The sequence below is a fragment of the Apodemus sylvaticus genome, chromosome 11, assembly GCF_947179515.1.
Source record: "Apodemus sylvaticus chromosome 11, mApoSyl1.1, whole genome shotgun sequence".
NCBI classification, from domain to species: domain Eukaryota; kingdom Metazoa; phylum Chordata; class Mammalia; order Rodentia; family Muridae; genus Apodemus; species Apodemus sylvaticus.
In genome coordinates, this window is record NC_067482.1 from 83,854,587 (window position 1) to 83,868,229 (window position 13,643).

General features: G+C 47.1%; 1 protein-coding gene across 1 annotated transcript in view; it reads right to left on the reverse strand.

Annotated features, from left to right (window-relative positions):
* Positions 1-13,643, reverse strand: part of Pkd1l1 (polycystin 1 like 1, transient receptor potential channel interacting) — a 136,510-nt gene that overhangs the window by 13,104 nt on the left and 109,763 nt on the right. Inside the window, exons 44-50 of the mRNA XM_052199716.1 lie at positions 11,857-11,967; positions 7,761-7,881; positions 7,065-7,148; positions 6,361-6,512; positions 5,199-5,433; positions 3,099-3,203; positions 1,804-1,944 (exon numbers count right to left, since the gene is read on the reverse strand). Of these exons, the coding sequence (XP_052055676.1) occupies positions 1,804-1,944; positions 3,099-3,203; positions 5,199-5,433; positions 6,361-6,512; positions 7,065-7,148; positions 7,761-7,881; positions 11,857-11,967 (949 nt within the window). The remainder of the gene's footprint in view (positions 1-1,803; positions 1,945-3,098; positions 3,204-5,198; positions 5,434-6,360; positions 6,513-7,064; positions 7,149-7,760; positions 7,882-11,856; positions 11,968-13,643) is intronic.

The window sequence follows — 13,643 nt, forward strand, 5'->3', positions numbered from 1 at the left end:
GACTGCCAGCTGTTTGTAATGTGGAGATGATGTCTACCTGGTTTGTGCCTAGCCTTGGGACTCATGGTGCCTATGGAGATCAGCACCCGTGAGTGTGAGTAGGAAGTTTAGCCTCAGGGCTTCCCTTATGCAAGTGCTCCATTCCTCAGCTGGGATGGGAGGGGCAGGGCTGACTCATGAAGTCACAGTTCTAGTGACAATTGCAATGGGAAGATGATGTCTATTCTTGTCCTCCAGGAAGAAGCCTAGATTGTCCTCTGCTTGGGATACTCAAAGTACATCTTCTCCCAAGGCTGACGAGTCTCTTGTGCTTCCATAGCTGGGCCACTCTGGCTATGGGATGGTCCTTCCACTCTCTGGGCCTTCAGTTTCCCCAGCTGTTGTGGTTATGTTCAGAACACTCTTGTGTTTCTGCTCCAAGGTTTACCCAGAGGAGAAGATGAATAAGAGTTGATATGACCTATACCCAGAGGATTCCCCACCATGTAATAAGGATACATGCTCTACTATGTTCATAGCAGCCCTATTTATAATTGCCAGATGCTGGAAAGAACCCAGGTATCCCTCAACAGAAGAGTGGATACAAAAAATGTGGTATATCTACACAATGGAGTACTATTCAGCCATTAGAAACAATGAATTCATGAAATTCTTAGGCAAATGGATGGAGCTAGAGAACATCATACTAAGTGAGGTAACCCAGACTCAAAAGGTGAATCATGGTATGCACTCACTAATAAGTGGTTATTAACCTAGAAAACTGGAATACCCAAAACATAATCCACACATCAAATGAGATACAAGAAGAAAGCAGGAGTGGTCCCTGGTTCTGGAAAGACTCAGTGAAACAGTATTTGGCAAAACCAGAACGGGGAACTGGGAAGGGGTGGGAGGGAGGACAAGGGAAGAGAAGGGGGCTTACGGGACTTTCGGGGAGTGGGGGGGGGGCTAGAAAAGGGGAAATCATTTGAAATGTAAATAAATTATATCAAATAAAAAAAAAAAAGACAAAAAAAAAAAAAAAAAAAAGAGTTGATATGACCTCTGAGGAGACAGGAACAACTGTGGTACCACTTATCCAGGAAAGGAAGTCTGGAGTTGTGGAAGAGGAAGACCACCAGCCGTGTGCCTCCTAAGTCTCCCCATACAACAGAAAGGAGAGCTGGGTCTAGGATGCTTCACATGTGGAGGCAGAGGGAAGTTAAAGAGAGGAGGTGGAGCTGGGAACACTGTAGTTAGAGAGGAACAAGTGCCCTGTCTTTTGTTCCAGGAGCAGCTGGCCCAGGGTGTAAGGGTATTCTAGGAAAAGGATGGCTCTGGGGAATCAACAGATTTCAAGGTATGTAGAAAAGAGGCTTAGAGAATCTGTGAGGTAGAGATCCAGTGACTTAGAGAGGGTATTTCTCCCTTTCATGACTCCTGAGACTTTCCCTGAGCCTCAGGGTCATCACTTAATGCAAATACCTCCATCTAAGACCATCATCAGAAAGAAAGGACACACGATGTATCTACACATGTTAGTGCCAGCTCCTTACTGTAAACGATGTTGACTGACACCTTCTTCCTCATGCTGCTGCAAGTCCATAAGTTCTGCTCCACACAGCAGGCATGGATGCCCAACTGTGGGCATGTGTGAAGCTCTCCAAACCTCACTACTCTCAATGCCACCATTGTGAGCTCACAGCAGTATCATTCAACAGAACAAACTCATCACCCTGAACCCTCTCTCTCCTTGTATGGCAGATGCCATAGAGAAATATCAGTCATGGCCTCTTTCTGGATAGCCCTGAGCCCCCATCATACCTGACTCCATGACACCATCAGGCTGACGTCCACAAACCTCTGATAAAGTCCTTTGTGGAACTGGTCAGTGATGTTCTCAGCAAGAGTAGTGAGGTGACCAGAGGCTGCATGGTAGGCCAGTGCCACTCCAACCGTAGAGAGCTACAAGATGGGAAGAAAGGCCCTTCAGTTGGCTGAGGGAAGACTCGGCATCCCTGACACTCTGGTGACAAGTTGCCTGTCAAACATTAAGTCAGTGGTTGCGGAGATGACTCATTTTGGTAAAGGGTAATCACAGGGCTGAATTCAATCTCCAGAGCTGTGTAAAAATGCGGTCATGGTAGCACATGCCTGTGATCCCCATGTGGGGGAGATTTAGACAGGTTGATTCCTGGTCACCTGGATTGGTCAGGTAGCTCACCAGTCAGCTAGCCTATTCTAATTAGTGATTTCCACACCAACAAGAGAAGCTGTCTTGAAAGAAAGAAAGAAGGAAGGAAGGAAGGAAGGAAGGAAGGAAGGAAAGAAAGAAAGAAAGAAAGAAAGAAAGAAAGAAAGAAAGAAAGAAAGGAAAGAAAGAAAGAAAGAAAGAAAGAAAGAAAGGAAGAAAGAAAGAAAAAGATGAATGCTGTCTGAGAAACAACACCCAGGGTTATACCTTGGTCTCCATGTATTTATGTACCAAAACACATATGAACACACACACATACACACACACTGCTGCCCTATCATCGGATGTCAGGGAAACCTGATTTCAAATGCGATTCTGCCTCTGCACTACAGTGAAGGAACCACAGTGACTTTGGAAGGAGTTAATATTTATAAAACTTCCTGATAAAAGTACTTCTCCTTTCAGATAAAAATACTTTAGCATCTGTCTTAGTCAGGGTTTCTATTCCTGCACAACATCTTGACCAAGAAGCAAGTTGGGGAGGAAAGGGTTTATTCAGCTTACACTTCTGCATTGCTGTTCATCACAAAAGGAAGTCAGGACTGGAACTCAAGCAGGTCAGGAAGCAGGAGCTGATGCAGAGGCCATGGAGGGATGTTTCTTACTGGCTTGTTTCCCCTGGCTTACTCAGCCTGCTCTCTTATAGAACCAAAGAATACCAGCCCAGGGATGGCACCACCCACAAGGGGTCCTCCCCCCTTGATCACTAATTGAGAAAATGCCCCACAGCTGGATCTCATGGAGGCACTTCCCCAACTGAAGCTCCTTTTTCTGTGATAACTCCAGTCTGTGTCAAGTTGACACACAAAACCAGCCAGTACAGCATCATTTTTCCCCATAAAGAAGACTACATCAGAGACATTACCTCCAGCCAGTGTCTTGGTTTTCTCCAGTAGCTGAGGAAGCCCTTGGTTGCTATTCCCCAGAGCTGGAAACAGAGGTGGATCATGTTGAGTACCAGGAACAGCAGCTGAGAGGGGACAGAAATAAGTGAGACAACAGAAGGGTCAGCTGGGTTGTTTGTTCAAGGTCTAAACTTCTGGCTGGTGCCTCTGCCCAGCCAGTAGACATGGCACAAACCTCATTCTGTCTCAGCAGCATTTGATGTCAATCTAGACCTGCAGTAGGCATCTGGGCGGCTTGGTCTCACTACACTAAGCTCTCTCAGAGACCCAATTCCATGTGAAGCCTCAAGGCCTGCTATTGACCCTGCAGGCCAAGGAACAAGGCATCCACTGCCACTACCAGCTCACCATGCCTGCCTTGTGCATTCTCCAAGTCTTTGGGAGCTGTGTGCATTAGGCCTTATAGGTCCACTCTTAACAAACTGTAAACATAATCAGAACTAAATTGGCTTTGAGTACTAAGGGAGGGTGTGAAAGAGACTGCCTCTGTTGTTACAGTGGGGACCACAGTGATGCTGGAAATAGCGAGTATTTATAAGGCTTCCTGATAAAAGTCTTTCCCTTTCAGATAGAAATACATCAGTGTTATTGTTCTCCATACAGAAGACTATATCAGAGAAGTTACCTCCTCCAGTCAGTGTTTCTGTTTTCTCCATAGTGTAGAGCCAAAGAAAAGGCAGAGGAACTGACTTGGTCTTCTAAACTCTTGACATTTTGTCCAACATGACTTCATTTTTTTTGTATGACTCCTGATATTTTGATGCATGTATACACATATACACATATACACATATACATGTATATACACTTTTGGTGCCTAAGGCATGATCCTCTCCTATCTCAGACCCTTCCCAGCAGTCCACGCCGCTGCTTCACACTTATCCTCCATTTCAGTCTCAGCCTTGGCTGTCTCTAACAATCCCTAGACTTCTTTCCCTTCCAGAAGTCAAGCAGATTTGACTTGTCCAACCAGCAGCATATGTTACTTTCCAAAAGAAATATGAAATGAGAAGATGTAAGCCCAGTGGCACACAGTGGAGGGTGCCTGCTGGGGCTTTGGTGTTTCAGTGAAGCAATGCGAACTGCAGACACCTGATACTATGGACTACGGGGGCTGATATCCTCCAATTAATATTTTGGTATCCTAAACCCCCATGGTGTCTGTATTTGTGGGTGGGCCTCAATGGAAGTAGGTAAGGCTAAATGCCGGCATGAGGATGCTGCCTCCGCCGCCGCCGCTGCTATAATATTGGGATTTGTATACATACTGAGGCCAAAAGCACCCAGGCACAGGAAAGGGGCCAGGCTGTGTGCCACAATGAGTCAGTGACAGAGAGAATGTGGCTTTCCACCCTCCAGGGAGGGTGTTTGCACTACAGCCCAGCTCTCCCGGCACCTTGATCTTAGACTTGTAGCTACTGGAGCTTTGGAAATAGACGCCTGCTTTTTTAAGCCACTCAGTCAGTGAGCACTATGTGATTCCATTCGCCTGAGGGGTATGTGGCTATCTCCTGGTGGCTGGCTGAAATGTCAATAGTACCAAACCCTACTAATACTGTAACATTTTTATAAATACGTAGCTAGTTGTGATAAAGCTTAATTTCTGCATCTGGCATAGTAACTGATGAACAGTAATAATCAATAATAATTACACCGCAATACACTATAAGGTTGTTTAAAATATAAGCCTTATTTACTTCCGGAACATTCCGTTTCATATTTTCAGATCAGGGTTGACTATAGAAAGTTAAATGCTGGACAGTGAGGGGTGACAGGATTTTGTTACGGTGGCTGAGGCTGACTCCACAATGAATTTAGTACATTGTGGTGGCTGAGTATTTGGGCTCATTTTGTATGTAATGGTTGCTCTCCCCACTGGGGGCTCCTCCTTGCCTCCAGCCCCAACACTGCCCTCTATGATTCATACCACATAAGACGGGCAAGAGAGTTGTGGGGAAGGGCCGATGAGAGGGCCCTAGTCTCTTAGTGTGAGGTATTTAGCCCCGGTGAAGCCAGGGTTACCTGTGTCCATCCAGGAGGCCCAGGGCAGGTGAACTCACCTCAGAAAGCATAAGAAGGTACTTTAGGGATGAGTCACTGTAGAAGATGCTGAAGGACTCTACCAGGAATGAAGGGACAAGACCTCCTGTGGGGAGACATTCTGCACCCAGGGTCACGCTTGTGAAGAGTCGTGTCGGAGGGTTGTAGAGAGTGACATGCACAACCACGACCCTCGTGCTGTGGTCGATCCACCTGCTGGCCCTGAGGGCCGTCAGAGCTGCGTGGGCTTCACGCCTGGAAAGCAGCCCAGGGTCAGGAGGAGGGCAGGGAACAAGGCTCGGAGTCCCAGAGAAAATCCCACCTGTGGCACCATGTCCAAAACACCTGACACAAACCTTCACGGGGACAGATGACCTCTTGCCTTCCGACTGCTCCTATGTGTCAGGAATCCCCACCAGGAGCCCACTACCCCTCATTCCCTCCTCTTCCTTTTCTTGCAACAGCAAGGATATAATTCTGGTCAACAGACGGCTTCTACCCCTCACCTATGCCCTGTGAGGAAGGGCGGCCCTGCATCCCTCCCTCAGGGCTCCCAGTGGACTGTAAGGATAGAAAGAAGCCACAGTTTACTAGAGTCATATATATTATTCATATTTAATAGCAAATCATGCTATTAAATAACTTTTTACATTCTATAACTCTCAAATTGATTCCTATGTAAACCCCATTCTGTGAGGAAGACTGTACCACGAATGGGGCCTAGGCATGGTGTGGAACTGCCAGGGTACCGGACTACAAGCAGGCTACAGGCAGCATGGTATATACATGCTGTATGTATACACAGTGAGGAAGATCCACTCCTCAGCTGCTCACGGCAGCTCCAGGCAGCTTCTGTGTTCCTCTAGGAGTCAGGAAAGGAACAGTCAAGGCCATGTGAGCACCCTGCTTGGCACACAGTCAGCAGAGGAGAAAGATTCACTTGACTCTCTGACTGCAGGCTGTGGCAGCTACTTTTAAAGACTGTTCCATTCTGTTCTCCTCTATGCATGTGGGTCTGAACTCTGAGTCTGAGTTCTTCCACACTATTGCTTTGAATCAGGAGCACTGCTCTGTCCTTAGCAATGCTGGCCCTTTCTGACTTGCCTGAGGCTGAGCCTGCAGAAGCCACACCTCACCCAGCAGCACAGGGCCAGGGAGCCACACTTACTGATGCTCACTGACCTAGTTCTTCCTAGGCTGCGAGTGGAGCTCTCTTTCTTCACGCCACAGGTCTCAGGACCACCAGGGGTCACATTTCGGTTCTCAGGATCAAGGTGACGACTATGCATAGGGAGTGCATCTTCCACTCTGGGCTCTGGGAAGGGCCTGGGAGGCTGGAGCACAAACCACCAATCAAGTAACCCAATCAGTTCCTGTCCCCAAGTCTGTCTGTATTGTGGGGCTCCCAAGCTTTGTCCATACACAGGACAGTCCAATGATATGATCGGGGACCCTGCTATTCTCAAGAACAATTCTGTAGCCTACTTCATGATTTCTGGGTTCTCTCTCAAACTAGAAGGACCCAGGCTATCCCTGCTGAAGGCTGAAGCTGAGGCGCTAGGTAGGCGGGGCTGGACAATCTACACAACATTGTACTAAGCACCAAGGAATAGTCCTGTCTCAGGGCATCCTTCCCCATCAGAAAATAATACAAGAATATCCTAGTTTCAGATTTTGAGAAGAAGGAGCCTTCTTTTGCTTAGAATACCAAGTCAAGAAGTAAGGACAACAGTCCTGGGGCAGAAAGCAGAGGGTGTAGGGGGGTGCTTGGCCAGAGCAGAAGGAAGGTAGGCCCTGGCACCTGGCAACCTCACACCACCTCCCAACTGTCTGAGGAGCTTAACTGACCTGCCCGGCCCTGTCCCTGAGTCTCCCAGGGTGCTTACCGTGCACGCAGTGCCAGCAGACACCTTCAGCTGCTTGATCACGGCGGGGCCTATCAGGTGGCACTGCCCTCCGAGAGCTCCAGGCTGAAAGATGAAGAGAGGCAACAGGTCAGAGCTGTGAACCTCAGCTGCCGCCCGCAGAGCATCGCTGACAAGGCTGGGGATGCTCAGGTCGCTGCATCTGTGGAATCAGAGCTTTATTCCCCCGACAACCCTGAGGATGCGACCACCTCATAGGAATGTCCCAGGTGCCTCCACAACGAAAGGAAACAAAACAGGATGAAATGTTTCAGGGATAGAAGACCAAGATCTTCTATTTTTCAAAAGAGAAAAGAGAGTGAACCCTGAATAAGGGGACTGGATCACACAGACTTTGGACCAATCTTGCCTTTTTCTGGAAGCTTCCCTAACGACGCTGTCTTAGCCATTGGCTGCTCTTCTGATCTGGGGACTCTTGGGCCTCTGTCATGCTAGCAGTGAGCTAGCTTCTTCCTTCACCCTGAACCCGTTTAAGTGTCTAGGCCCTGCTTGGACTGGCAAGCGCTGACGAGAGGATGTGGATGGCTTGACACAGACTCCAGGCAAGAAGAGCGACTGCTTTCTTTGCCGGCCCTGGTGCCATGGAGCGGATTCTACAGCGCACTGTGGCTTCTCCTCACGGCTGTATAGCATCCGGCAGATAGGAAAGGAACGCACCTGTGCCCCCCAGGCTCTAGCAGACGTTCTTTCTGGGTACAGCCCCTCTAGCAGTGTGCTCAGTGTCCAGTCCCACCAGTCTTCTGTGCTGCCGACGTCCCCCAAGGAGTGATTGGCACTTCTTAATTCAAGAACAAAACAAAAAATATCATGAAGCCCTAAGAACAAATCCCATCGATCGAGAGGGATATATTGCCATTCCCCCCCCCACACACATCTGTGGGAATTAAGCAATCTGTAAGATGAGAGACAATTCCAGGATTCAGTTTGCTCCTCAGTGGCAGAGGGAAGAGAAACAGTGGGGAATAACGCTCATTCATTCACTCAACAAACATTACTGGGCAAATACTGAGCAGCAGGCACGCTTGTAGACACCAGGAAACAAGATCAGATTCCTGTCCTTCTGTGGGGAAACAAGAAATTGTATATAGATGTAGATGAAGCCTACAAGAACAGTTAAAACTGACACTCTTTTAACTCTGCTGTGGGAAAAATTTCACCCACCAACTCTTCTGTTTTTACTTTTAGCACAATAACCAGTTCCATGAGATGTTCGACACTTGATTACAAAGCAGGCGTTGCCTTAGGTCACCAACTGCGGGCAGGAGGAGTGCCCTGAGCACTCTTGATTAGCTGAGCTTCAGAGTGGGTCACCTGACCCAGTGCACAGCATCCAGAAAGCCCGGGACAGGCATCTCTTAGCGTTGCGTTCAGGGACATGACCTCAGAAGCAGGAAAGAGGAGGCTTCGTGCCAGACGGCTGTAATACCTCACAACCACGTAAGAAAGCTAGACAATGTGATAAAAGAGGAACCACGGACAAGGAAAAGGCCTTCAAAATATGTTAACAGAGAAACAAATACCCCCATTGGCAACTTATATATGTCGAACATAACACGCATGCAAAATTTCCGTAACGTGTGTGAGCAATTCCCAGAAGCTATCGCTTCTCCTTCCGTCCCTTCTCTTCTAGTTGTGTGTGTGTGTGTAGGTAACTGCAAAGACTAAAAGAGACAACTGCCCCCTCTGGAGCTGGCGTTGCAGGCATAACTGTGAGCTGCTGGCCGTGGGTGCTGGGACCTGAACTTGGGTCCTCTGGAGGAGCACTCTGCACTTTTAACCACAGCCTTCTCTAGCCCCAGTCCCTCTCCTTGAGTAGAGTTTGCCTGCTACCCACCCACAAATGTGTGTGTTGTTGTTTTGGAGCCTAATCTCTGCAGGCCTTCTACTGACTGCTCGATCTCAATTCCATACTTTTCTGAAAACTTGGCCAAACTGGTCAAATCCTAAGCAGGCAGGAAGGCTGCAAGGGCCATCTAGAGGCTCCGATGGAGAACAGAGCGCTTCCTGGAAAGGAGGCAGAGTCAGCATGCGAGGTACAAATAAAGCTGGTAAAACCCTGGACATAGTCACAGCCCTGGGCAGAATGCACTGCACAAAGGGACAGCGGAAGGGAGGAATATCGGCAGGCAAGCTGACTGCACGCCTGCCACTAAGAAAGGCCCATATCTGTTTGAAAAAGTAAACCGGTGTATGTTTAATATCCACACTGAGTTCCCACAACACTTAAAGTTGTTTTTTAAAAAAAGTGCTTATTTTTATGTGTATGGGTGTTTTCCTTGCATGCACTTCTGTACATTACCTGCATGCCTGGCACGTACCTTCAGAGGCCAGAAGGCGGCACTGGATCTCCTGGGACTACAGTTAAAAATTGTTACGCGCATCTCTATGGGTGTCAGAAACAGAACCAGAGTTCTCCAGAGAGCAGCCAGTATCCCTAACCACTGAGCCATCTCTCCACATCCACACAATAGATTTTGAGGTGCTGAGGCATCAACACCAAGGTGTCTTCGCCCACATTAAACATGGTTTCCCACTGAACTGCACTCCTAGTCCAAGCTTGCATAAACAGAGAAATGCTATCACGCGCCATACTTGCTCCCTGTTGGGACCACATTGACGAAACTGCCAAGCAACACCTGCTGTGACCCAGAGCCACACATGGCACCATGGGGAGCAAGAGGTGACCCAAAGGGTCCAAGCGTGGCCTGGTCCTGTGTGTACTAATTAAAGCAATTATATCAAGTGGGCCCACAGCGCCAGTGCATCGGGAAGAGAGCATTAGTGGTCATCTCTGCAGGGCCCTGGGATGGAGCCGGGCTTCTGCCCCACTTCTCGGTACTTGTCCCTCACAGAGTGGTTTAGTTTAGTCTTGTTGATTTGGGATTTCGTGAAGACTTTGGAGTTCAGAAGTACGTCAAGCACAAATTAAATGTGACACAATCTGATATTAGAGCAATTTTTTTCTTTGAAGACAGAAATCTAGAATCGTATCCTAATTTTATAGAGAATGCTGTGGCAGCAAAGGACCACCAGCCACGGGGAGCCAGGAGAGCCCCCCCCCCCAATCTCCCTCCCCTCACTCCTGGATTCCATTGGCTTCACTTTTCCTGGGCTTGCCCTGTCTGGAATGCTACAAATAACAACCCCTCAGGAGTTGTTGAGTTTTAGGATTAGGTACTGGGGAGGCCGGTAAGGCAGAGAGGGTCCACTTTAAACATTCGGTTTTGAACCATGATATATAAATACGGCCCTGCCTTGTGTCCAGAGCTGCAAGAGGCAGTGAGGTGTCTATCCTTGTGGGAAACAAGAGGGCTCTAAGCCCACCTGGGTCAACATTTGGGAGGGTTACCTCAGTGTACCAGGCCCCAAAGCACAGGAATTTGACAGAAGTTATCTCAGCTGGAATATTTGACAATCAAGAGGCATATGAGAAATGTCAAAGGAAAAGGAATTCGTGAAATGTGAGAGAAAAATAAACTAGCCAAATCAGTGGTTTTTGTGTTTTGATTTCCATGTCAAAAAAAAAAAAAAGCCCCACCTGGCCCCTTTGTTGTGCTCACAGCGCCCCCTCCTGGCATAATCTTTGCATCTATTCATAGGAAAGAGCTAAATCAAGGAAGAAGCTAACTGTGGCTTTGGAAAACGGGACTCAGAAACTACCATGTAGTTTCTGTAGAGCTGCAGCAGTCCTGGGATAATTAAGCCATGGCAAGTTCAAGTCCTGGGACTTCCAGACAGTACCTTGTTATAGAATAATAAGAACAAAGGGAATGACATCTGCGAGTCACCATCTAGCAGGGTGTCAGTGTTCCTCTGTCCTACAGAATCTAACAGTACATCCTTAAAGCAAAAAAGGTGAAATGGATTTTATTAATGTCCTCTCCTGCCAAAAATATAATAAATATATTTACATAAAACCAAATGAGAATCAAAGGTGACACATTTCATTAAAACGCTACAGAAAGGGATATGAAAATATTCCTTACAGAAGAGAAAGGAAATCCCAGAATGTGTATTGTTATACTGTCTCCAGAAAGTAAGCAATAATAATTCATATCGATGGAGTCAAACTGCCTCGAAGAAACTGCCCCGTTGATAACTTTCAATGACAAAAGAATGTTCAACTAAGTGGATTCACTCGTCTCCGTGGGCATTCGAATTTCAGGGGTGTCAAGATCCCAGAAAGGTATCCACCTGTCAGATGCATGGAGTGTGTCTCTGCCTTAAACTGTTCCCTTAGGCAGTGTTTCCTTATGATGCAAATCTGTTGCAATTAAAAGTAGGAATAACAAACATGAATGCTCGAGATGTGGTAGAGAACTTGGTAGAGAAGCACACTTTGAAACTGGGTATCAGGAATTGTGACTGGAGCCTTTGGTTGAAGAACACTGAAATCTTTTTGCAAAACAGGTGTTATGACCTTTTCGGGCCAAGAACTTCTTTCACTATTGACCCCAGTGAGATGGCAAGCACCTGCCGAAGTCTGCAACTGGAGCCCTCCATTAACATGGGCAATTAGACTGCTTCACCCACAGGCTGTGCTGACCTTCCTCTGGGCAGTCTTGGGTAGGTGAAATTGACCCAAGGTGTGGGTAGAGCATCTGTAGGGCTCCCGCTTCTGGAACACAGTGAAGGAAACTGATTCTGGAACCCAGAACTTGAAGTTGGCTTTGGGTATGAGTGCAATGATGAGAAATTAGTGCAACACTTCCCAGATCTTTAACCAGCACCCCCCCCCCCCCAACCCTCCTACCTTGTAAATGCTTTCCTGATGGCATGATTGAGAGAAGATTCACCTGGGCAGACTCTCCCATATGCAATAAACAAAAGCAGCAGTAACATGATGCTGTGCGTGGTCATGTCACTGGGAAGAGAGATGGAAGGGTTAGCAGCCTTAGAGACCCCGTGTGTCCACATTTTTCTCACGGGCAATATTTTAGGGAGCAGGGCATGTATGTCCCAGTTGGGATGTATCTGTATAAGGCATGAGATGGTTTAAACACTGTGTTTATTCTTTGTACTTTTAAAAGACTCCTTCCTAGTTTTTATTAGTTTTTGGAAAACTTCACACAAAATATTTTGATCACCCAGCACCTCCTAGATCCACCCACCTGCCCCACTCATTCAATTTTGTCTTTATTTTTTAATCAATCAAGTATAATTTGAGCTGCTCGTATGGGCTGCAATGCGTGGCCTTGTACTGGAGCTTGGCCGACCTACTCTGGCTGTACCCTAAGGAAAACTGTCTTTCTCCTACCAGCTACCAACCACCAATAGCTCCTTAGCTCGGGATGGGATTTCAGCACCTCTGTGCTGGTTTTTATGCTATCAACATTCAGCTTTCCCAGCCCCATTTGGAAAAGCCTATTAACTTGTGCATTGAATTGCCTTAATGTTTTTGTCAATCAAACTGCTTGGGCCTATTCATTGGCTGTTTCTGGCCTCTCTCTTTCGTTCCACTGATCTAGGTGTCTATTTCATTGATTTGTGATTTACTGTTCATGATGAAGGCTACAGGATTTTGGTATTTCTGAGCTAGAATCCATGCTGCCTTTCTCTCAGGCTGTAAACAGTTCTCTTTGGATAGCAGCAATGACAAAACTAGATAACCATGTAACTGCTTCTGTGCCCTATCACACAATGAGTCACTAATTTGAAGAATGACAGACACCAGACAGACACTGATGTAGGCACTGATGCGTTCCCACTGCTTTCAGGCTACATTTCAGTCTCTGAAGATTGTTTAACTCTCCTGACTCTTTTATGCACTTCCCACTGACAAAAGACATGGCAGCTGTGTCTTTTGCTGGACTGGAGTGGAGTTACATCTTACTTGACTTAATGAAGGATAATGGCCCTGATGCTTTAGTTGACAATTAGTTACTTTTCTAAATTCTTTCACTGACTATTTGTTTTTATTTATTTTATTTTTTGTGGGATTTCCCCAGACTTTTATTAATGATATCGACAAAAAGAGTTACCTTCTGAACCTGTCGTCTCTAGCTGTGTTCTCAGGCGTCTACCTTGGTGTGGACACTGCCTGTGGCTCTCTCAGGATGAGGATTTGGCCTGGGGATCTGAGTTTCTCAGCTTTGCTCTGCTCAGCTCAGAAAGCTCTGTGGGCATCAGCTACCCAGTGTTCCATGCACCTGTACACTGGGGTTGTGTGGCAGCACAGTCCCTGGGGCGACCCCTCCCCCAGGAGCTCTGGATCCTCCTGTTCTCAGACACCCAGATACCCACAGTTCCCTTCATATCCTGGTCTTGAGCAATGCAGTGGGTACTGCAGGGCCCTGGCTACACAGTGCTTAGCATACCCATGTGACTTCAAGGTATAAGTGTGTGTGTGTGTGTGTGTGTGTGTGTGTGTGAGACACACACACACCTAGGTCTGCTGTTCATGATTTTGGTGGGTTTGGTTCATGGTACCATCCCTGTTTTTATGAGCAGTCTGAATAAATTTAAAAGTCTTCTGTCAGTGCCTTATCTTTTCAGAATTCCTTTCTCACTGACTTTAAGTTTGACATTGTAATATTGCCA